General features: G+C 36.8%; 2 protein-coding genes across 6 annotated transcripts; both read left to right on the top strand.

Annotated features, from left to right (window-relative positions):
- The first annotated feature begins 213 nt into the window (after positions 1-213).
- LOC103977445 (protein SEMI-ROLLED LEAF 2) lies at positions 214-23,308 on the top strand. 5 transcript variants are annotated; one of them, XM_009392954.3, is made up of 20 exons: positions 214-738; positions 2,511-2,701; positions 5,494-5,568; positions 6,191-6,306; positions 9,946-10,060; positions 10,147-10,275; positions 14,020-14,067; positions 14,789-14,988; positions 15,081-15,277; positions 15,417-15,709; positions 15,931-16,080; positions 16,164-16,595; positions 16,699-16,848; positions 18,403-18,484; positions 18,984-19,111; positions 19,593-19,793; positions 19,890-20,027; positions 20,105-20,227; positions 22,080-22,307; positions 22,826-23,308. In XM_009392954.3, the coding sequence occupies exons 2-20, from the start codon at positions 2,567-2,569 to the stop codon at positions 22,985-22,987; spliced, it is 3,102 nt and encodes a 1,033-aa protein (XP_009391229.2). In that variant the 5' UTR covers positions 214-738; positions 2,511-2,566; the 3' UTR covers positions 22,988-23,308. The 5 variants fall into 5 exon arrangements, with proteins under 5 accessions (XP_009391229.2, XP_064954498.1, XP_009391228.2 ...); XM_065098426.1 differs by lacking the exon at positions 214-738 and adding an exon at positions 1,880-1,966 and having other exon boundaries at positions 22,826-23,138; XM_009392953.3 differs by lacking the exon at positions 214-738 and adding an exon at positions 1,981-2,120 and having other exon boundaries at positions 22,826-23,146.
- Positions 23,309-25,125: 1,817 nt separating this feature from the next.
- On the top strand, positions 25,126-26,064 carry LOC103977444 (uncharacterized). The gene has a single exon (XM_009392952.3). It carries the CDS (start codon positions 25,304-25,306, stop codon positions 25,745-25,747), a length of 444 nt encoding a protein of 147 aa, XP_009391227.2. The 5' UTR covers positions 25,126-25,303; the 3' UTR covers positions 25,748-26,064.
- Positions 26,065-26,356: the final 292 nt, after the last annotated feature.

The following is a 26,356-nucleotide window of genomic DNA, read 5'->3' as shown; positions in this document are numbered from 1 at the left end:
TGATGCAGTGTTTTGGCAACCTGAACAGTTGCACATTTGACTTTACTGCATTCGACACTGGACAGAGAGTAGATCATGTCAGCAAGATCTCAGGAAGACACCAAATCTTGATGCTCTTGCTTGTTCTTTTTTTATATGTGGAGCTCTGTGTTACTGCTCCAATTAATCTTTTCTGTGTTACTCCAACAGCTGTTATACTAATCCCATCGGAGCATGCCATGTTACGACAGTCTCACCGCGAGTGAGCAGAACCCAGTCCCCCACTTGCTTTACATCTCGTTTGCCTGCCTACCCTCCCTCGCGCACTCGAGTCTTGACCATCGTTCGTTCGCCTTCTCCGCCACCGGGATGCTCACGTCCAACGACGGCGGCCGCTGCCCGCCGGCCCTCCCCGGTCGCCCCACGGTCCTCCGCCTGCCGCGGCGGAGGAGGAGGATGGCGGTGGTCCGGCTGGGCTCGCGGCGGGGGTGGCGGTGGCGCGGGCGGCGGCTCCTGGCGGGGCTCCTCCGCCGGCTGCGGCTGCGGTGTCTGGCAGCCAAGTACCGGGCGGCGCTGACGCGGCTGTGGTCGTGCCACGCCGCGCTGGTGAGGGATCTGATGGATGGCGCCGCGTCGATCGAGGCCGTCCAGTCCCAGCTCGTGATGGAGCCTTACTTCACCGCCCCCTTCTTTCCCGTAACCACCGTCAACTGCCACCCGGCCAATTACTGCGCCCTCTTCTAATCTTCTCATTCACATGTAAGAATTAGGATTATATATATATATATATATATATATATATATATATATATATATATATATATATATATATCCTTGCTTTTCTCTCCATAAAATCTTCTTCTTAGCTCCACAAGCTTTTGCTTTAGAATTGGCGATCACATGATATGCTTGTGAATTGTGATCATAAAATTATTGCCTTTTGGTACTTAATCTCTTAGATCTCACTTCATCAAACAAATTAAGTAGATCAAATTCTGGGTTTGGTTCAAAGATTTGCTGTTTTCTATAGTTTCTTGAACAACAAAATCCTACAAGTTGAGCAAACAAATTAAATATCATCTTTTTTTTAATTACGTTAAGGGAACGATGAGTGACATGACAATGACCACAAGGATGAAATAAAAAATTATAAAAAATAAATTAATAATACAAGAATATAAATAGTAAATATAATAATTTATTATTTTTAAAAAAGGTTATCGATTGTATGGGATGGATTGCCAATAGAAATTTATGTTGTAAATAATAATAATAATAAAAAGGTTGCCAATACAAATCTCCTATTTTCCCTTTTCTTCTGACATTTTTGTCCACGGCGATGTAATAAATTGCTAATAACACCAAAGTGGCATCGATAGTTAATTAATGAAAGAACAATATCTTTCCGACACGTTTTGACTTACCAGACAACTATACCTATGTTTTGATTGGGCAAGTTTAGTACTAATTACGCCACATCTATTACGGATTACTCTCAGAAGAGAGGCGGGCCTCACCGTTGGTCTCCAATGGGGCCCAGCGTTGCGTCGCGGGTAAACGCAATCAGATGTCAGTTAATGGAGAGAGTCCTCTTAAAGGATGGTGCAAAACCGTTAGAGGTGCGGGCAACTATTGTTGGCCCCACACGTGGGCGGCACGTCCAACGGTATACACGTCCCACCACCGTCACTTACGACCCCTCGCGCTAATCCTCGTCGTGACCAATGTCACCTCTTTATGGGACCCACTTGTAAGCCCAGCCGGGCCCGAAAATCTTCCCCAATAATGAAATGGGTAGAAAATAGAGTAAGTCGGGAAGCAATTCCGTTTGTTTTTAACAGGTCTTTGGGGCTCTTTTAAAAGGCTTGAAACGGTCACGCCTGTTATCTCTCTCCTCTCCTCTTTAGGTTTCTCGCCTAAGAACCGCTCGCTGCTTCGCAGAAGGCGGAGTAAGGGGAGGAGGAGGAGGAGAAGGGCGAGGGGAAAGGTTGGAGCGATTCCAGTCTTCCCTTCCGTTCTGCTCTTCTTTCTCCTTTTTTTTTTTGTGTTTTTGCTTGCTTTCTTTCGTTTTGGAGAAAGAATTGTGCAGAGCAGGGTCCAACACCTGTTATCGTCCTCAATCCCTCCTGATTTCGTCTCCCGTATGTTATCTTGCAACGCTGACTAAGTTTCTTAATGTGGTTCATTAGGTTTTCTGGTTCAATTGCATTTGTTATCAGGAAAAATTCGGTAAATCTTGTAACCAGGTTGAACGTAGGTAATAAGTACAATGACAGGTGTACATATGGAATGAGCAGGGTAATTGTTTGTTATTTTTCAATTGAATGGGATGGCATTGAAAATCTTGATATGTTAATTGTTTGTGAACCCCCTTTGATGAAGCTATCGTTTTACTTGAAATTCCTCTCAAAAAAATGAAAATTTAGATAGGCTACATCCTCTGCGCCTAAGTTTGAGTCTTATCATGGATGTGATTTTGTTATGTTTTTATGGCTGGAATATATAAGTCACTGACTTTATTACCAATGTAGGTTTAACACCAATAATTTGAGGGCTCCCCTTGACATAATAGTACTTGTTTAGGAAGATGGGGGTAGTATCAAGGAGCATTATGCCTGCTTGTGAAAGCCTATGTATCTTTTGCCCTTCTTTACGAACTAGGTCTCGGCAGCCAGTGAAGCGATACAAGAAGCTACTAGCTGATATCTTTCCTCGATCCCAAGTGAGTTTCCTTTTTCTTTGTTTCTTTTACTTAGTATACTGCATTTCTGAATGTTATGTGATAATATGATATCACTAAAATACTGCATATATTTTTACCTTGATTGTTCTGAAGTAATTAAGAGTTGATTTAGTTTGTATTATTTCATGGACATTGCACTTCTGAAGGAACTAATTATCATGTGCCAGTCCTGTATTGATTATTGCTTGGACCAATCTGGTGTGGTGTCTGGTATGAGTAAAATGAAAAAAGGAAGACAAAATAAATGTGGAGAAAAGTTAAGACATACCTGAACAGGTCTTTGCTACACTCTCGAACTGTAAATGCCATCTTTGGGTTTTGATTGGGCGACAGGGTCGCAAGTTCTGATATCTGTAATCTGTTTTATTTGACACTATAAAGTCTCACTCAGTTTTTCTCATAAAGAACTGGTTCCACCTGAAACTGATCAATACTAAATCAGGAAACCACTTCAATGAGATATTGCCATGTGTTTCTCTAGGATGGAGCAGTATCTCGCAAAGTCCATTTTCTTGGTACATATAACTTGAAGTTAAAAGTAAATATCCAATGTATTTTATACCATTATGTCATTCTCAGATGACAGAGATCAAAGTAATCATTTTGGCAGTAAAATGAATCAGAGGTTGTCGACATTGCCACATGCACCACCCTTGCTATGTTCCTAGGCATCTCACTCATGAATTCTGCCTCTATATATTTTTATCAACAAGCAAAGTTACTAACCGGAGAGGGATCATGAATAGAAATGTAGGTAATTTTCATGGTTTCGTGTCATATACAATCTAGAACAAAGTTACTAACATTTACAATATCACAAGATGGGATTTTCTTAGGTGTTTTAACTATGCAGTGTCTCGATTTTTCTTAGGTGCATGTTGTTTTTTGTGGATTTTTGGTTGCTTTCTTATGGAGGTTTAGGGTAGTGGAGTGCAGAACATAATACAGAGAACTAGTGCTTCATGATTCACCATTCATGAAAGAAGAGGTACAATGTAAGAACTAAGAACCATATGAAATTTATACAGATTCATGCAGATCTCCTTCAGAGTTACCTAATGGAGTTTGCAAACAAAATTAGTCATTAAAAAAGTCATGACCTTGTGATCAGTATTATGCAGAAAAGAGGGGGCTGTTCATTAAGGGGGTAAATTCTTGAGTATCACATGCTGAGGAGAGATTACTAGATGTAGTTTTGTAGGCTGTATTTAGGAAAAGCATCTAGCATCCTGCATGATGTTATCACATGACTACAAATCATGTGTCTTAAAAACACAAACTTGCTAATGTATTATAAACAATTGGAGAAAGCATGCTTTTGGATTTCTTAATATCCGATGAGACATTCTCTTTATGCCTTGAATCAATTATATTGTCAGGACTTAGGAGGAGGTTTGCATTCTTGTTCATATGATTGAACAGATTGGATCTTTCTTTCTATTAAGTATAATGTCATGTGGATATCCAAATTGTAAGTCATTGGTTCTAGCTGCCCAAATAGAAAATCTATAGCTTTTTGAAAAGAAATCTTATTGTGTTGATGGAACTGTTCAACCATGTAATATGTGAAAATTATGAAAAGATGGTTATATCTTGTGTTAGTAGGAAAACAGAAACATTAACTGTATATGATGCTGGTTGCTGAATTTTTCTATTAAGCATCCTTATCTGATAAAAAAAATTATGGGCTTCTATTTTCTGTACCAATTCTGCTTGTGAAATGGCTTAAACCATACAGCTCAAAATTGTTATCCTTTAATATATTCAGCCCTGCCACTCCTTACCAGGTGTCACATATTGTTCTAGTTATGGAATGACCGGTGAATTGTTGATTTTGAGTAGTTTTTTTCGAAAAGATTTTTAATTTTGGGTACCAGACAGGTCCTAGCCCGGACGGGCGTTGATATGCCGATATGTACCAAGTTTCGAAAAAAATCTGAAAAACAGTTGAAAAAAAAAAACTATGTACCACCTGGTTTACATGTTCCTTTTGCTGGTGAGTTGTCGAACTAGTAAATAGTGCCCATACCGAATTACATTGGATAGTATTGCAAACTTTGTCTTTCCATATATACTAACTCCAGCTAGCTAAACTGATCCATGAGTTCGAATGACAAACCAAGCCCATACTTAATCTAAGACAGGTCCAGGCATATAACTTGAACCCTAGTGACTATAAACCAAACCCTAATATGTTCGTTGGATTTCTGATCCATGATGGATCCTCTTCGATTTGTCACATGTCTAAGCTTAAAGCCACCTCTGTCAATCCCTTGCCCATTGAATTATAGCTGTGGTAGAGCTGTAGAAACTACCAAAGAGTAGCCTAAGCACATAAGTGTTCTCCCTCCTCTCTTCTTTTCTTTTCCCCATTTATTGGTTTCAATGGCACATTTGTTTCAGCATGGCTGCATTCTGAGCTATGCCAACATCACATATGGTTCTAGCAAAACACTGGTGTGTACCATCAAGACAAATTTTAATGTTTTCTTTGGTGTCAATCGATCTCAGTTGTGCCTCTTCATTTTGACAACAGGATACATTTTTGTTCCTGAAAAGTTCCAATGTTCGAGGCTCTTGTAATGCTTGCATTATCCAACATATTTTTGTTCAATTGTTTAGAAACATTTTTGAGAAAATGTAAGAGAAATAATGTTCATTCACCTTTCCACCCTCGTATGATTTTTGTCTAGCCACAAAGTGACATTTATTAAAATGCATTTTTCTTTTTTGGTTGATTGTCAAAGGAAATGTTGTGACTTATCTTACAGGACGAAGAGCCAAACGATCGAAAAATCAGCAAACTGTGTGAATATGTTTCCAGGAATCCATTACGAATTCCGAAGGTAATTTCTGTTACCCTTTTTCTTGTTAGGCATGAATCAAAAACCAACTTCGTCATCATCACACACACAACATACGGCAAGTTGTTTAATTATTTGATGTCCTTTACCCATGACCCAAAGTTTCTTTCTAGCTTCTCTTGATAGCAGATAGAGAAGAGAAATAATTAGTGTCAAAAGAAGAAGTTTTATATCCTGCTTTCACCACTAAGCTTCTTGAAGTTTTCCTTTGAATTGTCTTGAAAGTATGCCTTCTTTATATGTTTTTCATGTTACATTTTATTTGGGGAAGTACATTAAATAGAGATGACATATTAAGTTCACAGTGCTTAGTGGACATTTTTCTTTTGCCCATTTCTACCATAACTGTGCTATTTCCTAATGCTTGCTCAAGTTAGCAATGTGTTCTGAACTGCTTGGTAGCATTTTTATTTTAAGAAACATGTATGTGCCAATCATCTCTTACAAATAAGTCCTCTTAGTTTTTAAAGTCTTATCACGGTTTGTGATTTGTTTTTAATTGGATTTTTTTAGGTAGGTAAAACAATAAGCATTCTTTTTTTCGTCAGTTTGTTATTTTTTGTTGATGCAATTTAAATCTGAGAATGTGAAATTTTTTGAACAGATAACGAGTTATCTGGAACAGAAATTTTACAAGGAATTGAGGCTTGAGCACTTTGGCACAGTTAAAGTCGTCCTGTGCATTTACCGGAAATTATTAGTCTCTTGTAAGGAGCAGATGTAAGTTTTCTTCTTATCAATCAACTGCATGCTTTCTGATTCTGTATTTCATTCTAGTTTTGTTAAATAATGCAAGGCCATTTTTTATAATTCTGTTGAGGATATATCTTTTTGCATAATGTATCAAGATTTGTTTAATTATTGTACAGAAAAAAATTCTTACATAAACTAGTGGTTGCCAAAAGAGAAAATTGGGAACAGGTAGGCAGTTTTAGGATCAATTGAATGAAAGTTCCACAGAATTATACAAGCTCCAAATAAGCACATTACACATTATTATATCCAAGTTCTTATGAAGGTGCCATCACTACTGACTTTGTCTCCAAATTTCTTGTTTTCCTCACCTTGCTTAAACTGATTTTAGATCGTTTTGTGAGGTTTGACATTTATGTGACCAATGATCATATTGTTATAGTTTTACTTTAACATTATCACAGTTATATAGGCAAGTATGAAGGACCTGGAATTAAGGTGCAATGGCTTAAGTTTCTGCACTATCTGGTTTATTGTGATATCCACATTGTTGTAGCCAAGAAATACAAAAAGATGATAGATCATGGAAGATAATTCTGGGTTTAAGTGATGCTTTTTGGCGAAGCCATGAAGATGATTAAGAATTTTCAACTATATGTGTTAAAGGGGCTGAAATTATTTGACAAGTCATATCTCTGTTTTTCAAATTAAACATGCAACGTACAACAACAATCAAAGTTCTTCATAAATGAAATTTGTTAGTGCTTAGATATCTTAATTTCTGGAGGACAGCCATTAGATGTTATTACATATTTTTAAACAAAATACAAAACAGTAATGTTATAGAAAACTGACTATCTTATATTTGTAATTTGGTATATCCTCTCATATGTCTCCCCAGAGTAGGTTACTAAGTTCATATGTACAACAGCATCCTCCCGGAATTTTCCAATTTTGGAGAGCAACATAAGTACAATTATCGTCCAAGCCTTTCTTTCCATATACCCTTGCATACTGAGAATCTCAAGTTTGTGTTTCCCTAAGTGATATTGTCATTTATAACTAAGACCAACAATAGTTTGTCATGTGAGATGATCACTTGATACACATTTGGTTCTTATCCGTGGTAGCCTTATCGCACTACGATATTATCTCCACTGATTGATTTGTTTATGGGATCTTTTATCATGCTCTTTTCTTTATTATAAAGCTAGATAAACAATTAAACACAATTTATGCTTTCTAAATCATATAAAATACTATTCCAATGCAGATCATTTTCAGTTTCTTAAAAACAATAACACAATTATGAGATGACCTATAGAGTATAAACTAACTCTTGTTATTGCTAAATACTTACAAGGTTCCATAGATAACATTAAACTGGATTGTCCCACATTGTAGCCATAGTATAACCCCACTGAATGTCTAAACTACATATGATATGATGTTTAGTAGCAGTTATTTATTTGCTTTTATAAACTAACCAGGCCTCTAAAAATTTTGAAGGAAACTATGTAATTTCATTTCTGAATTAACCACATTTATTTGGTAAGTTTTGAATATTGGAGATTGGTCTTTAACCATGCACTGTATGATCCATTAAGGAGCTCAAATGACTTTTTAATTTTTCCTTGCATAAGTCATAATCAAAATGAAGAAGAGCACTTTCTGCATATCAAGGGAATTATCAAATTGGCAAATGACAGAGCCAAACACAGGAAAGCTTGGGGCTGTTTTTTTTGGGAATTGAAGGAGTCTAACCTTCAGCTAGAACCATGATGGCATGTCTTTGAGTGTTGGAACAGGTCAAAACTTTGTAAAATTTATTGGACAGCAATATGCAGTTATGCACACACTTTGATGACATTACACTATTTGGAATTCTCTTATTTAATCTGAATCAACTTTAAATAGCATCAGTGACTAAAATCATAAAGGGAAAACACTTTTAGGGAGTTTACAAGACAAACTCTTATGATTGGAAATGCATATTTCACATTTTGGAGAAACCAATGTTTTATGTCTCAACCATACCCGGCAATAGGACCAGTTTTCACTGATCCAACCAAGTACCAATACTGAAACATATAGCTTGATATCAACACATTATCATATTTTATTAATTAATTATTTTATTAAGTAATACCGGATGAAACAGATCAATGTACCATCCGATATATCAGTATCATACCATTTCGTAGTTACCAAAGTTGGTAGAATTCTAAGATTTGAATCCTCTGGGGGAACAAATTAACACTTCCAATTTATTTCCTTTTCTAGAATTGCTCTTATAATTCACTGAGACAGATCTAATGCCTAGTTAAATTTCATTTTCCATATTAGTTTTGTCATGAGATTTATATGGTGCTTTTCATGGTAACTCTTCGATTATATATAATTACCTGCCCAGTTGCCTATCAGACTGGTATGATACTGGTATATTGGGCAATATATTGATGTGGTACTGCCTGGAAACATCGAATAACATAACAAAAAGAATAAAAATGAGCTGTATATGTACTGGTGTCAAATTATACATTTTGGTTTTAGTACTTCATTGGACCAGTAATTAAGGCTTGATATATTGTGGTCTAGTGGTGTCAAGCTATACATTTTGATATTAGTACTTCATTGTACCAGTAATTAAGGCTTGATATATCATGGTCCGGTCAGTATTTAAAAGTTAAAACCTTATCTTTATATGAGTATATTGTTTGTTGAGATGTCTGTAAAGGGAGAAATTAATTTTTCTTTCCTAGACTAAGAATTTCATTCTATTGGATAGGGAGAACATCTAGGAACTTTACTGTCACCTCTCACTAAGTGTGCATATTTACGAACTTAGATATGTTTGCATTTATTATAAATTCTATATTCTGATATAAAATTTTGTCATAGGGCCCTCTAATTTGGATAATTATTAGCACATAAAAGTAGCCTAAGCCAACCGACAATAAGTTTGACTGGAGTTTTAATCAAGAGATGACTGTCACTGGGTTGTGGAACAAAGTGAGTATTAGCCAACCAGAGAACTGTCAGGTTGGATTCTTAACAACAGGTAATTACCAACGATAGTTGATTGGCTCATAATCATGCACCTTTTGTAGTGTGGGCAGCAATTGGATGAATAAGGTGTTAACAACAACCACCAGGATTTAACATTATGTGACAACCGTTCAAGGACTGCTAGTAGTACTCAAATTTATAAACAGTGAAGAGCACACAGAATATTTGGTACTTCTAGTTCTACCAACACCACACTATAATACTTTTTAATCTCAACTGCCTTTCAAAACTTATGAGTAGGCAACTAGGCATTGCTTTCAAATAAATTAGTCTTAAACAAGGTTTTCCATTTTTGGACTGATCTTGACAGCATTTCCACTTAAATTCAAGCAATTTTGGTACATCATTGCAAACCAGGCTTTACATTTTCTTCCCTACATTATTATTTCATAGATACTCTATATTTGGAATTGCTTCTTGTCTCCATTAACTTTAGCATTATATAATGTTAAGCTTAACAATATACTCTCACGAAAAAGTGTTATTGTTTTCTTGCAGTAGCATGGAAGTGGAACTTTCTTCGTTCTTCACTAATTCAAGAATTCACCAATCACTAATAAAACTGGACTAACTGAATTCAAAATGTATCTGTTGCAGGCCACTTTTTGCTAGCAGCTTATTAACCATTATATGCACACTTCTTGATCAGAGAAGACAGGATGAGATGTGTATTATAGGATGCCATACTATTTTTGACTTTGTTATATGCCAGGTTAGCCTTTTCTTTCATATTACTTACTGCAATTTAATGAAGGAACACCTAATGAAGGTTAGTGTTTTTCTATTGTTGTATCTCAGATAGATGGCACATATATGTTCAATTTGGAAGGCCTAATTCCAAAACTGTGCGAGCTTGCTCAGGAAATGGGGGAGGATGAGAGGGCAAATGATATGCGTGCTGCAGGACTGCGAGCCCTTTCTTCAATGGTAATTTCCTTCAATATGGGGGCAATACTTCTCTTTACTTTTGAAACACTATTGCTGGACAATTCACATAGGTATGGGCATATAAGTTGGTGAACTTCTGCCTAACAGATTATATATGTGTATGTATATGTGCATAGGTATATATATGCATATATATGTATATATGTGTATATATATGTATATATATATATATATGTGTATATAAATATATATACATATATATATACATATATATATATATACACACATATATATATACATACATATATATATGTGTATATGTATATATCTATGTATCTATATATGTATATATATATGTATGCATATACAAGGTTTTCAATTTCGGTTTGCATCGGTATACCGAGCCTTGCTCAATATGGTATGTACCGAGGCATACCGACGGTACACTAGGTTGGTACGCCCAAAAATTTCTAAAAAACCTCCAAAAATAACAAGGCGTACCAACAGGTATGCCTTAGTAACAATCGAAACCCAAGGCATACCGATCGGTACACCTCAATAACATTCAAAATCCGAGGCATATCGACCAATACGCCTCGGTAATAGTTGGATTTCGATCGTTACCACCTGATACAAACCTCGTATCGCCTGATATAGGGTCAAAACACTGGTACCACTCGGTAGAGAGCGATCTACATATCGGTATCCTCTTGGACCAGTACGTATCGCTTGTACCGAGTGGTATACATCGAAATTGAAAACCTTGTGTATATATGTATGTATATATGCATGCATGTATGTATGTATGTGTATGCATGTATGTATGTATGTATATACATACATACATACATACATACATACATACATACATATATATATATATATATATATATATATACACACACACACACATATATACATATATATCTATATCTATATATACATATACATATACATATACATACATATATATATATATATATATATATATATATATATATATATATATATATATATATATATATATATATATATACATACATACATATACATATATATGTGCTGTGTCCTATGTTAGCACAGTCAATGTGCCATTGGAGCAGAAATACAAAAGGCGAAAAAAAAGGTATAGAACACCCATATTTGGACATTGTCACCTCATTGCATCATCAGCATCGCTTGCTTCATTGCCATCACAGCCCGTGTCTCATTGCAGATTCGTAGATTCACAATAGAGAGACGATGATGAGAGAATTTAGACATGAATCAGATATAGGTGCTTTATACCCTTTTTCCGCTTTTTATATATATATGTATATGTGTGTGTGTGTGTGTGCCATTGGAGCAGAAATCCAAAAGGCAAAGAAAAAGGTATAAAACACCTATATATGATAAGATAAACAATACCTCATGTCTAAAATCTAAATTCTCTCATCTTCTTCTCTCTATTGTGAATCATGAATCTGCAATGAGACATGGGCTGTGATGACAATGAAGCAAGTGGTGGTGATGATGCAATGAGGTGATGGAGGCGACAATGTCCAAAACTTAAAGGCTGGTTCAGTTCTTTTAAGATCTTTAGAGGATTGACTCTCGCTGAAAACAGTATCACTTGAGCATTTAATGTAACTGATTCAATCTTTGGGCCTTTAAAAGGCAGTTCTGTTTAAAAGAGGCCTGAAAACATGGAATAAAAGGCTGTTTCCAACTAAAAGAGATCTAAAAGACTAAAACCATCAGAAAAAAGACTGCGACATGAAAACAGTGCAAAACACTGTGGATCAAACAGATGCCTACACTATTTGAAGGATCCTATATTCCTAAATTACCCTTATTAAAATACCAGAAACCTGACAGAACAAATAGCTTTGCTTGACATGGATGAAAGCTTCTGAAACTTAAATCCTTTCAGCTTAGAGTGTTTTTATCAGTCAATTCATTGAAAAATTTCTGTCGTTTGGTTAAAAGCTTTCGTCCCTTCTTTCTTTATTGAGAAGTCTTTTCCCATTCTTCAATTAGATGGATGAAGACCTTGAAAAGGACAAAGATTCTGCCAAGTTCTTCTTGGATCAATTATATTATTCAAATTGAGTTTATACTTTATAGTGTTCTCATACTTGTTCGGAATTCCCGATGCTTGTAAATAGAATTTCAACTCATCAATCACCATAGAGCACTTCAAAATCCTTTTTACATCAACTGCAATATATGGAAGGTGATGTCTGCAAATCATAGGCACAAGAATGTTGTAAACTTGTGCTGACCTCAACTGCTGCATTGTCTTTTTCGTAGCATAGAGTTATTTTAGATTCTATTTGACAAAAAAAGGGTAGCCAAAATGTGGATTTCCTTGGATTCCATCTGATGCTCCTAGAAGTATAAAATTACTGCTGGATAGGACAAGAAAAATGATTTCTACCAGCTGAAATTGTCTTTATATGCAAAGTATTTCAACATTTTTCCAGGGGTTTATGAAATCTCTGATTCATAACAGGATCTAATCCAACCTGGGTTTGAAAAACTGGTCGTACCAAATACCAATCAGTATGAGTTTGGTATATGCCAATCCAACCATAAACTAGTACATGAACCACCGGTTTTTGTCTGGTTTCAATTCATACTATGTTAGTATGTTTACTGTCTGGAATGGTTACCTTACTACGAGTACCACCTAATTTTATTGGTTAGGACCTCGGGTATCAAATGGTAAGCTTACTGCTTGGTACCTAAATTATTTTTTAATACTTTTTGATAACTTTTTAATCTATCAATTTTTTTTTAATTTTTTACTGTCTGTATCCTTAACTTTTTCTATAGCTTTTAATGTCTGTTTTTTTTTCTTTCTCCTCTCATCCTTTCTCTCTCTTTCATGCGATCTCTCTCTCCCCTCCTCTTTGCTGCCTCGCAGCTGCCTCCTCCTTTCTATGTCATTGTTTGTACCTTTTCCTTGTAATGGTCACCACTTCCTCCTCCTCCTCCTCTGCTTGTCTTCCTCTTCCTTCTTCCTCCTCTTATCCTTCCACACTTCTCTTTCTCTCTAGTCCAAGTGGTATCGATCTATACTGAGTGTCGGTACATTGATTCATACCAATATCACACCAGTGTAGCTGCCAGCTGGTATTGGTGCCAGACTGTCATTTTAACCTTGTTCCTAAGCACCTTTTATTCTTTATAAATTATATCATGGATTTGAGTTTCAAGTATGCCAGAATATGGGACATACCAATAAAGGGCAATTTGTCACAAAACCCAATCCAGACTAGCATATGCATCCTGTCGATCCATTCTAGTCATAATGTATACAAATCAGGCACTATAATGGCATGTCTCTGTGCTATGAATTCTTTGTTGTGGCTGCTGTCATGTTTACATAACCATTTGGTGGATGATAGTTAAGCAAAAATTGCAGGTGGTCATAAATATGATATTGGCCAAGCAACATCCTTCCATCATCTTGGATCATAAATTTATCTAACTCAGGGTTGTGCTAGATAGCATGCAAAATCAATTTTAAGGTGAAATAAGAAAGCATGGAATTTTTTGCCTGACATGTTGTGCAAAGTTGCATATAAAGTTAGATTGTTGATGGGCTCACAACCCTGTTTACCTAAATTTTATGAATATATTGATAACTTGAACAGCAATCTTTGTTATATTGCACAATTTGATGGTTTGCAGAACATTTTTGCTCCACCATAATATAGTTCTTCTTTTTATTGAGCACTTGTTCATTTTATTAAGCTAGTTGTTTATGCACTTACTGACATTTGTTATACTGCACAGATTTGGTTTATGGGTGAATACTCACACATCTCTGCAGAATTTGATAATGTAAGATTATCTTGATTCTTTAAGTTTTCAAATGCGCTGAAATGCTGCTTAACCATAATTTATATGCATGATTCTTTTGAAAAGGATTTTATGATAATATTCCATCCATTTAATTAAGAAAACATGAATATGGATGCTAGTTTAAATTGAATAGATAATTTGTCAATACTTTGCAAATAATTTTTTGTCCATGAGCCTGAATTTTATTACTCTTGAGTCTTGACCATACATAGTTACAGTCTCTGGGAAGAAAAATAAGTTTGATACACCTATTTATTCCATGGGGATACATGTTCTGATATGGATTGTATTTAAGTTATATCCACCTCCAGGTGAGTGCCTTTTGATAATCTTTTGGGCAAGTTCGTCACATTTTTAGTAAGGATCATGTCATCATGATAAGTATGGCATTATAGCATTAAATAATATTAAGGGAAAAAGTATACATCCAAAAGAACCTTTGTCATTGTAATAGGAAGTTCTGCCTAGAAAGCTTGCATGACTCCTAAATGATAGGTATTCCTAGCTGTCTTTCAACCGCAAAGATTTTTTAAACTGTGTTGTCAATTACATTGAGAAATTGCAAGTGTCCTTATGAGTCATGACATGTACTGTTGATTCCCTTCCCCTATAAATTTCCAATTTGCTTCAGTGGCAATGATATTTAAACACCACCCTCCATGAATGAATGCTCTAATTGTTATCTTTGATAATGATGCAGGTTGTTTCAGTAGTCTTGGAGAATTATGAAAAGTCGAATAAAAAATCTGAGGATCTCAACAAGAGCGACCAGGTCAGTGAAAACAGGTGGGTACAGGAAGTTAGTAATACTGAAGGTCAAGCAAGTCCTTCTCCGGTTGCCACTAGGATTCCTTCTTGGAAAAGCATTGTAGACTCACGAGGTGAACTAAGTCTGACTACGTAAGGCATTATCCCTGCAATATTCTATGATTGATTCCATCTAAAATTTATTTTATTGCATACATCTTTATGTTATTTTCTCCTCTGAATAGTGAAGAAGCCAAGAGCTCCAACTTCTGGTCAAGGATATGCCTGCATAACATGGCCAAGTTAGCCAGAGAAGCAACCACAGTTCGACGTGTTCTAGAATCTTTGTTCCGGTTTTTTGATGATAATGACATGTGGTCACCTGATAAAGGGCTTGCTCTTTGTGTGCTCCTGGAAATGCAAGTAGTAATGGAAAATTATGGTATGAAGATGTTTTGTTTTTGTATGTTATGATGTTACTATGTGTTATTTGTATCAGCAGCTTAATAGTTCTTTTTGTAAAAATTTGGTGATGAAACAGTTCTCTTTTATCTGATTTTTGTGATCCTTTATTCTTCCAGGGCAAAATGCACATCTATTGTTTTCAATATTAATTAAGCATCTTGAGCACAAGACAGTGTTCAAACAACCAGAAATGCAGCTAAACATCATTGAAGTTACAACCCACCTTGCTGAAAATTCAGAAGCTAAAACATCAGTAACAGTAATAAGTGCAATAAGTGATCTTGTGAGGCACTTGCGTAAAAGCATGCAGAGCACACTTGACAAAGCAGAAATGGGGGATGACATGGCCAAATGGAACAAAAGATTTCAAAAATCCATAGATGAATGTCTAACTCAGTTATCTAAAAAGGTTAGTTTTATCATCCGACAATTTATTACTGTGTTACTTACCAAAAAAAAAAATTATTACTGTGTTTTGTTTATTCTGGTGCATCAAGAATGCTTCAAATTGGTATGCTTCCCATTATTTTGTAGGAAATACATGCAATAACATCTGTTTCTGCATAATATTGGCAGCAACCATCATACCTGCAATATTAACTAAAACATTTTGTTATTTTTATTCCTTAGGTTGGTGATGCAGGTCCTCTGTTTGACATAATGGCCATGATGTTGGAGAACATCTCATCAACTGCATCAGTTGCAAGATCAACTATTTCTACAGTCTATCGTACAGCTCAGATAATTGCATCATTACCAAATTTGTCATACAAGGACAAGGTGAGCTCCAATTATATATCTTCTTATCTTATACAGTGTTTTTCTGACTTCTAATGATACTGTCACCTCCTGCATATTTGTAGACATTTCCTGAGTCCCTGTTTCATCAGTTGCTCCTGGCAATGGTTCTCCCAGATCGTTTGACACATATTGAGGCACACCGCATCTTCTCTGTTGTTCTAGTTCCATCTTCTGTATGCCCCCGACCTTGCTCAGCTACTGCAGAAGCACCAAAGATACATGACATTCAGAGGACGCTCTCAAGGACTGTCTCTGTGTTTTCATCTTCAGCTGCTCTATTTGGCAAGTTAAGACGAGAAAAGTTTTCTTTCCGTCAGACTGGGCTTCAAAACAATGTGAATAGAGCTCAAAGTGATGATGGGCTATCAGTTGGCAACAGTGACGTAAAATTTCATAAGCTGCAATCATCTCGAAGTCGAGTTCATAGCATAAGAACCAATTCTTTAATTCCCAGTGCAGACCCAAATCTTTCTAGTAATTCTAGCATGGACATGGTATATTCAATACTGACTCATATTGAGTTTTATCAATATAGTATCACTAGAACTTCTTCAGGTATCTTTCTTTATATGTATTTGATGATTTCTGTGATCTCAGGAACCAACTTTTCTCACATTGAGCAGTCGGCAAATCATGCTTATGCTTTCTTCCATCTGGGTTCAAGCAATCTCACCTGAAAATACACCAGAAAATTATCAAGCTATCGCTCATACGTACAGCTTGGTACTTATTTTTTCTCGAGATAAGGTAACTAAATTCAATATATCATGTGAGATTTTGCAAGTAAAATATTCATCAGTCGAAGCCAAACTTCTTATCATAGGATTATGATTATGTTAGCTGGAGAGGATGTAACATGAACATGTAAGTTCATGTTTTTGTGCAAATATATATGCATACATATCGATGACAAGACCATTTAGGCTTTAATTAAATCATGGTTGTAGTAGTTGTTATTAGTTTCCACTTCTTTTATCTAGCGTGATTCCGTAAAAAGGGCGTATCTATTGCATGAGACTCCCGCCAAGCAGGGTTTGGGGAGGACCATTTTAGTGTGATTCCATAATAATAGAACATCTTTTTCTTTGCTGTTTTTGGTTAAATCTCACTACAAAAAAGGAATTATTGATTATATTTTCCCATTACTTTCTAGGTCCGGTTCTCTTTTAACAAGCTTTCATTACCTATTAAGTTTGGAAGCAAAAAACAAATTAAAACCGGATGAAGAACAAAGAAAAAATAATTTGACTAATTTATTAGCATTTTTGTAGTATATGAATTCCATTGGTCAACTTTCATGTGTACAATAGGTTTTACATAGAAGCATGAAGGTCTAGACAACAAAGGAAGGGAAAAGAGAAGTGATATCAGCCCCCCCAGGTTCACCACCTGAGAGCTGATGTTCTCAACTCAGAATTTGCCCCATAAATACAGATACTTGTATATGGTTAAGAGAAACAAGTTTAATGTATTCTATTATGATTTAACCAATGGGTCTTTCAGTAGTTATAGCAAGATCCTAGTCCTTCTGGATACTGAAACATAAACCACTGCAACATTTGGGAATATTGTTTGGTATTTCTATAAGAAAGATCATTGAATTTCTTTACTTCTTGCAATTGATTTCTTAAATGACTGTTGACATGTAACCATTTTTTTATAGAAAGATCATCTTTCTATAAGAAAGATCATTTCTCTTGTAAAGCCTCATGATAGATTCTTGCTCCATGGATGACCTTTATTTTCCTTAGACATCCATGGTTTATGATGAGATGTATGTATCTTCATGCATGAGGTGGATGGTTGAGTGGCTGATGTGTTTCTTAGAGGATTATAGGGAATGCTTTGCAAGTTGTATATAGGATAAATCTTGTATGTACTATTATGTTGCCTATGTGGATTGACAGTAAAAAACTGGATATGGATGAGATTTTGGATGACAAAATAATAATTTTAACATAGAACTGGTGTATATATTTTTAGAATAGCTTTTTGGTCACAATATTGCAAATTGTACATAGGTCAGGTTCTTTTTGGTTACACTGCTTCATATAATTGGAACAGTTCCATTATAGTCTTATAGTCTTTTGGCCATCTCCACCATAGCGGACATCTTTTGGTGGTTCTGTTGTTTTAGTTCTTTAATAAGCACAGTAACAGTTTCAGAAGTTTTATTGTTGTAAACCTTTGGCTTTAGATGCCATTTTGAATCTGTCTGAATTATAGAACTATATGGATTTCTATGTCTATATAACAGATTGTGTTAATATTTTGTGCTTATTTTTCTTATGAATGTTTTAGATGCAGAATTCGATTCATGAGATTTTGACCCGTAGCTTTCAGCTTGCCTTTTCGATTAGAGACGTTTCGCTTAGGAGAGGAGGTAAATTTTGAAGTTCTGCAACCTTTTTTAAAATTTTAAGCATAGTCATTGTATAAGTCATGAATTTTTTTTTTTTAATGAAAAGGAAACTAACTACTATAGCTCCTAAATTTACAAAGGAGCCATCTTTTGCTCCAGGTTTTCTATTCTTAAATGTCTTTATTTTTCTTTCTTGGTTATTGATCTATGAATTGGTTCTCACATCTAAGCTGCTTGTAACACATGCAATTTCTTGTATAATGACACCATATACTGAACTAAGTCTGTGCCCTGTGGTATATATGAACCTTCATGATTTTTTAACAGAATTTATGGAGTAGCTAACTAGCCATTACAATTGATGTGCTAATTTGTTTAGTTGGCAATTCCTTTGAAAAATGTCTTGGCATATATTCCTTCCTGACATAGTACAAGTTTACACTTCCTATTCAATTTTCTCGAATTGTCACTTTATTGATCACAAAGTCACAATACCTGATGGTGCATTCACACTTTGCAGGTTCACTGTCACCATCACGCCGCCGATCTCTTTTTACATTGGCGACTTCAATGATTGTGTTTTCTTCAAAGGCTTTCAATATTGCACCTCTTATTCCGACAGCTAGGTCATCACTCACAGAAAGGATGGTGAGCAGTTTATCATCAGCTTTCTGGCATTAGATTATCCTTAATTACTTTGTTTAAATACTTGATATTACTTGCATATTGCACCAGAAATCAGATAGGATAAGAATGATTTCTTTGATGCAATACAAAAATAATATTTGTTTCGCAGAGAACTTCTCAAGTTGTCACATTATAAGTTGTTTACCCACAATTTATAGACACTACTGCTTCAGCTTTAAGTATGACATTGATTGTGTCAGGGTCTTTACTTGGTGTTGATCATATAATAATTTAAATTGCAGTAGAACTCTTCTGACGTTTATGGAATAATCAGCAACCACCATTTCTTACTTGATGTATATTTTAGTTATTTTAGTGGTAGCTTAAACTTCTGTATGCAAGCTACATCCACTCCATGATTTGCACAATTTTGAATTCTGATATTTAATGCTGAGTTGATTCTAAGAAAATATTAACCTTCATAATATGTGATGTCTTTTAGGTTGATCCATTCCTCCACTTGGTCGAGGACTGCAGATTGGAAGTTTCAAAAGCTGCTGCTGATAATCAAATACAAGTCTATGGGTCAAAAGAGGATGACAATGCTTCTTTGGAGTCTCTTTCAGCAATAACAACAGCAGGACATGTCTCAACAGAGGCTATGGTTTCCATGATTGTCAATAGTTTAGGAGATCTACCAGATGTAATCACTGTCAGCTTTCAGATTGCTTTTTTACCATACTGTCTTTGTAGTATAGGTTCATCTATAATGGTTGTTGATTTCGTTGTGTCTGTGCAGTCAGAGTTATCTACTCTAAAGAAACAGCTCCTTAGTGATTTTTCACCAGATGATGTTTGTCCGCTAGGGGCTCAATTTATTGAACTACCTGGTTTTAATTCCCCATTGTGCTCAAAGAAAGACTTGAAATCTCAAGAGGTATGGAAAATTAGATGATTTCGGATTATTTGGTGATAAATGCAATACTTGAAGTTGATCGGTTTCCATTTTTTCAGGTCATGCCTGCACTTCTTGCAATAGATGATGACTTCACTGAATCATTTGAGAATCCCGCAGATTCTGAATCACAGTTGACAGTGAAGAACAACCTTCTGAGTGTCAATCAGATACTAGAATCGGTATGTTCACAATGCGTGACCCTCTTCAGTAACTTTGAGTCATAGTATATGACATGTTCTGGTGTCAGAATTCAGTCCATCGGTGCTTCCTAATGATACATTTCCTTCATACTTGAACAACCCTTTCACCATCAAGTATAACCTGGTCATTAGGTGAATTTGTCAAAATGGATCCTAGGATGAAACTTATAGGACAATCAGTCTGGTCTTTTTTGGAAGATTTAGTAGACCAACTTCCTTTGTGATCTTTTAAACTTTGTGTATTACTGATTCTGAACAAACTTTACTCGGATCTACTAGGGCGAATCCTTCCTATTCTTTTTATGTCCTCCATCTATCACCATTATGTCATCTGATTTGGATAGGACTAACATATGTTGGAGATTCATATGATTTTGTAATATATATATATATATATATCACTGGGTACTCGAGTAACCAAGTAGAAAATATGAAATATGACTTAAAAATAACAATCTTTTGACTTTCTCTTCTGGTCAGTTTGGAAGATGAAGCATATAGTTTCTAACATGAATAGGAAGCCAACTAGCTTCACTTTATATATCTTACTTTGGTTGAGTATGGAAGAATGAAATCTGTTGTAAAAGCTGCCTTTATGACTTCCAGACAAGACCATGCCAGGACTGTACCATCATAGTCGCCCTTAACTCATTTCCAGATATAATGAAAATCTATGGTTTCTTCTGCTTATTTGCTAGAATTTGCTAGATTCATATTGGGAAGGCTTGTTTCCACTATTCCAAATTTTCTTTATTGCATAAGATACTGAATATACCCATGTGTGCTTAAAGTCTTGGATGATTATGCCCTGTTCTTAAACTAACAATGATATTGATTAATAATTGGCAGTTCCTCAACTTGCATATAATGCTACTTGTTGGTCTGCAGCAGTCATTGTTTGTTTGGGTGGCACCTCATCCTAAACCTTCTTACCAAATCGCCTTAGGCTGTCAAAGCATTTAATTTTCCTGTATTTTCTGTGATAACATTGTTGTATTTGCCTTCTGATGAGACAATGTTGTCTTGTTGATACAAATATATGACGTTCTAAGAATAGCATGTTACACAACCATGACTGATGATGACAATCTTTGTCCTATTCTGTTTCATAAGTCAGTGATACTGTATTCACTAAATTTATGGCATAACGTTCTTTATTGTCAAAACTTCAATTGAACCAGGGTTGACAAGTTCATAGTAGCTGTTGATAATCTGTTATTCTAGCTGACTTCTAGCGATCGCTTTTCTTTAAAAGACATTGTAAATCCGGGTGCCTTTCAAATGCTCACTTTACTATTTTTCAATGAAATCATATGATCATTCTCATTAAAGAGAATCATTTTTTCTTGCTATGACTCTATGTACAAGCAACTTATTCTTATCATCCAAATTCTATGGGGCACCTTGGCAACACAAGTAACGAGTTTCTGCTATATCTTGATTGACACAGCAAAATTTTTTTGTTGTTAGCTTTTGTCATTAGCTTCAATTATTTTCGAAAGATTTTTTGGTTGATTTGTTTTGCTGAAACAATAAGATTACTGAAGCAGAGCCTATATATGGAGTTCAGAACAAAATAAGGATTTAGGGACATCAGTTAATTCATGTGATAGCATATATCATATATTTATAATCCACCATTACTGGACATGGAAGAAAATTATTACCCTTATTCTTCCAACAAATTTGACAAGCTTTAAACCCTTGTATGTGTTCAGTTTATTTTAATTTTTAAGCAATGACACCAAGCACTGTACATATTTTTCCATGCATGAACCTTCGATAACTTTTCTATTATAGTTAACATTTGAAAAAATATATAATGGTGCAGGTTCTGGAGACAGCGTGGCAAGTTGGAAGATTATCGGTGTCAAACAACTGTAATATACCATTTGGAGAAATGGCTGGCAACTGTGAGGCTCTTCTGATGGGGAAGCAGCAAAAATTATCCATCTTCATGAGTGCCCAACAGAAACCGGACATCATTTTGAGTGGCAATTCACAAAATCAGAATGAAGTGACAATATCCCTATACTCGTGCACAGAAACTTCTCAATGGGTATGGAAAGTTTTACACTGGGTTTGGTATAGAATTATGTTAATAAATTAATATATAATTAAGTGTGCATATTTTCATTATTCATTCGTCTTATAATTTGATGCTTTCATGTTTTTTTCTCCTCTTTGCTATACTACCAGAAAAAATTCGAAGAATTTACTTTTGACCTTTAGCTTTTATATCGTCTCCGAGAATGTGATTGACTTATAATATATTGCCTTCCATAGAGCCTCAAATCTCCCGGGTTTTACATTCTATTTAATTCCAAGTACTCTGTCTGGACTAATAGTTCTGGAATATTTTCTTGCCTCTGAAATACTTTGCTAAAGAACTCAATATTTTATTCTCTTTTGTGGATTTCCTAAAATTTTAACCATAAACAATTGTTTTTTTCTTATAAACTTAAGATGGTCTTGAGGTTTATCATTCATTCTGTAACTGTGATTTAGACACAACCTACATGTGTGACATTGTTTCTGCACCTTCATGCACTAAGTTCAGCTTCGCTGGTATTGCAGATTGGAAATCCCTTCCTTGAGCCGAACATTGTTTCATACACATATCAAGCCCCTACCAGCACTGCATCTTTTTGTGCTGTCGGGTACCATTACCAGCCCCAGTTATATCAGCTTCCAGCATCAAGCCCCTTCGATAACTTCCTCAAGGCCGCTGGTTGCTGAAGGAGCACATCCTGAGCTGCCTGGTGGTAATCAACTGGTGTTACTCTGGATTGAAATATTAGATATTTGAACCCTTCCTTCTTCCCTCCTCTTCATTCCTATATTTGATATCTATTCAGATTGGGAAGTCCAAGAAACAAAGATATGGTTTCTACTGGAGGAGTTAATATAAGCAAGCAGATAAGTTCATCGTATTCATGTTTCTCGATGTAATTATTGTTCTAAAGATCTAAACCATTTCAAATGGTGTTTGCACACAATAACTCTACTGTGGAAGATGAAACCACTTTACTAATTTATATTCCTTATTTTATATTCTCAGCATTGCGTTTTGCATCTTTCCTTGTGATGATTCAAATGCTAAATTTAGTGACATTGTGCTCGATGGTAAAGCTACTTAATTTTTATGTTTGCCATAGTTTTGTGAACTTGCATATCACGGCGTTTGGAACTTTGTTTAGGACAGCAACATATGTTATCAGTTGGAGCAAGTGCTTCATTGTGTCAGATTAGGTGTACATTTACAGATGAATTGATAAAACTGTACATTGATAAAACCAGGGCGGCCGCATGTCCGGGTTCCTGCACACAGGCCGTGGTCGAGAGATTTCTAGCTTGGGCCCCTCGGAGATTGAGTCAGTAGTCTGTTTGTCCTCTCTTTTTTTCTCTCTCTGGTCAGGTTTCGATCAGGGGCTTTTATACTATTGCTCGAGGATCGATTGTACGTAGATTTGGCGTGACGACCGATCCTCCGAGTAACGAGATGGTACCTTCATGCGATCGCCGCCCAGTATGCGCGGAACGGCGTCATACGATGTCGTCCCGAGCTTTCCGAGACGGGACTTGCCGAGGGGGTGCTTCCCTGTACGGGCTTCGATTCAATGCGAGAAGTCAGCCTTCGTGCTGACTCGGACTCGGCAAGGGCGTGACGTGCGTGGGTCGTGACGTGATCAGGATCCAGAATATGCTCTATCATTAGATTCTTCGAAAATTAATTTATGACATACAGGTATCGCGTTGCAAATAGTAAGTAGAGAAAGACTGATCTATAATTAAACTCCAAACAGCAAAATCCAATGGATTTTATACTGAAACGTGTTGCAGCATTTCTGCTTAAACAAAAGAGCACGAGACGGTGGCTGTCCCCTCGCCACAACCAACACAACCGCTGCGCTGAATTGAAGCGCACCTCCGGCGGATAAGGCTCCATCGCCACATCAATCAATTCCATCACAAGACTTTTCCTTGGACACCATACAAAGAGATCAAACATGTTCGGTCCGATGTGTGCCACCGAGGCTTGAATTGGCTGGTCCCACCACTTTGATGTGAGCTTCCATTGATTTGACGTGGCACGTGTTGCACATGAACCTGTTTTTGTGTGTCATAAAAGTGGAAGCTCAATTAAAGACATGGTTTGTTTTGTTGGTGAAGCTATCATACATGATGAAAAAAAATAAATATATTTACATATGCTTTGAGTTGAAAAAATATATAATAATAATTACATATCTAACTAAAATAATATCATTACAATGTCCTGATTTAATCACCTCATTTGTGATTTTTAGTGTTACTAATATAAAGTATAAACACATGATCATCTATGGAAGCTCAAAGGATATGATACAAGTAAGTATTTATCTAAGCACCCACAGCTTTGATTAACCTCATTGCATAGATCACTCACATCTCTTTTATTAGTCGATTCACCCTCAATAATTGGCCAATGAGGACCACCCTCGTTCCTTTCTCTTGCTCACACACCAAAGCCTTGGTGGTGGGTGTCTCTTGGGAGAATCCCATTGTCTTATTCACGTGCTGTTATATTTAGTCCTAATGAAAGAAAGAAAGAAAGAAAAAAGGTTCATATATTTTGTGTTTTAGGAGTAAGCAAGCATTTGGTGTCAAAATCTACAAGGATAATTTGACATTAAATGAACCTAATCAGATTTCTCAATCAATAGTTGTCATATCTCTATTGATTGAGCAATTAAATGAACCTTCATTATCTTCTTAGATTCTTAATTGTGTTCAATGTCGCAAGTCTCAAGATTGCGACGGCATCCACTGTGCCTACCAATCATTGGCCAGCGGATCCATCTCCAGTCCTACCAAGCATAAGACCCCGTCTCGCAGTCGACTCCATCGCCACGGAGATGATTTCCTTATGGGCCTCGCAATGCCACCGGCGTTAGCAGCGGAGGTGATCGCAGTGGGAGGAGGAGACGTAGCGTGATTTCCTTTTTGTTTTTGGCTCTGTTCGCGGCTGTCTCGGACTGCACGGTGGTGGAAGATAGATAGGATTTTCGAGTGATGTCGGACGATGTGCGGGGCGGCGAGGCGAGGCCGGAGGTGGTGTCGGCGGTGTGCGAGTGTTGCGGGCTGACGGAGGAGTGCACGCCGGCGTACGTCGAGGCGGTCCGGGGCCGGTTCAGCGGGCGGTGGGTGTGCGGCCTCTGCGGCGAGGCCGTGGAGGACGAGATCGGCCGCGCGGGGCGGCGGATGTCCACGGAGGAGGCGCTCGTCCGCCACACGAGCTTCTCCGAGAGCTTCCGCGCCGCGCGGCCACCCGTCAACACCGCCGAGCCCATGATCGCCGCCTTGCGGCAGCTCTTCCGCCGCAGCCTCGACTCGCCCCGGGCGACGCGGTCAACACCAACCAGCCCTCGCAGGGGGACGGTGAAGGACGACGGCAGCGACTCCACCCGCAGCTCACTCGCGCGGTCGAGCAGCTGCCTCTCTACTGCGGCCCGGTGAAGCCGAGAACATGACGGTAAACGTCGAGCGAGTGACCACAACACATGCATCAAGATTCGTGGTAAAACCAAATAAAAGTGGCAATTGTTTGGGATTTAGTGTCTCCATTTAGTTTTCCAACAATTAAATTGCTTAACATGAAACAAGAAAGACAACAAAAAAAAAATTTATGAGATAATAGAAATATTTTTCCCTTATTTTTTTTTCTCTTCAAATCTCCTTGTAAATTCTTACATCCAAATCAAAATGCTCTCTCTGCGTGTAAAGAGGGAGGTCAACCTCCCTTTCATGAAATCTAATAATTTTGTTGGATGAAACACCCTTCTCTCTATGCCATGTTGTATGAAGGAGTCCACCGTGGGAAGAAGAAGCTTGCACTCGCAACCATGGAAGGACGGTTTGGAGATGGCAGCTCTTTCTTCTTCTTCTTTAGCTTGACAAAGCTTCCAAGGTTGGACTTGAGTGGTGCAGTGGCTTGAAGTCAATTATTTCAAGCATTCGTAGCCACAAAGTTTCCACCATTTTTTTTTTATGTATATTGTTGGTGAACTAATGCGTCGTGGCTAATGAGTCAGTACGGTCGGGTCCACGGGTCGATATCGAGAGTCT

Source organism: Musa acuminata, chromosome BXJ2-3 (genome assembly GCF_036884655.1).
Source record: "Musa acuminata AAA Group cultivar baxijiao chromosome BXJ2-3, Cavendish_Baxijiao_AAA, whole genome shotgun sequence".
NCBI lineage: Eukaryota > Viridiplantae > Streptophyta > Magnoliopsida > Zingiberales > Musaceae > Musa > Musa acuminata.
The sequence above is the reverse complement of the archived record's forward strand: the minus strand, read 5'-3'. Positions and strand labels throughout refer to the sequence as shown.

Excerpts from the sequence above, each read along its gene's own strand:
- LOC103977444 (XM_009392952.3), top strand. The coding sequence starts at position 25,304 with ATGTCGGACGATGTGCGGGGCGGCGAGGCGAGGCCGGAGGTGGTGTCG.
- LOC103977445 (XM_009392954.3), top strand. The coding sequence starts at position 2,567 with ATGGGGGTAGTATCAAGGAGCATTATGCCTGCTTGTGAAAGCCTATGT. Across the intron at positions 16,849-18,402 it reads TTATTTTTTCTCGAGATAAG|ATGCAGAATTCGATTCATGA; the intron begins GTAACTAAATTC and ends TGAATGTTTTAG. Across the intron at positions 20,228-22,079 it reads TCAATCAGATACTAGAATCG|GTTCTGGAGACAGCGTGGCA; the intron begins GTATGTTCACAA and ends ATAATGGTGCAG.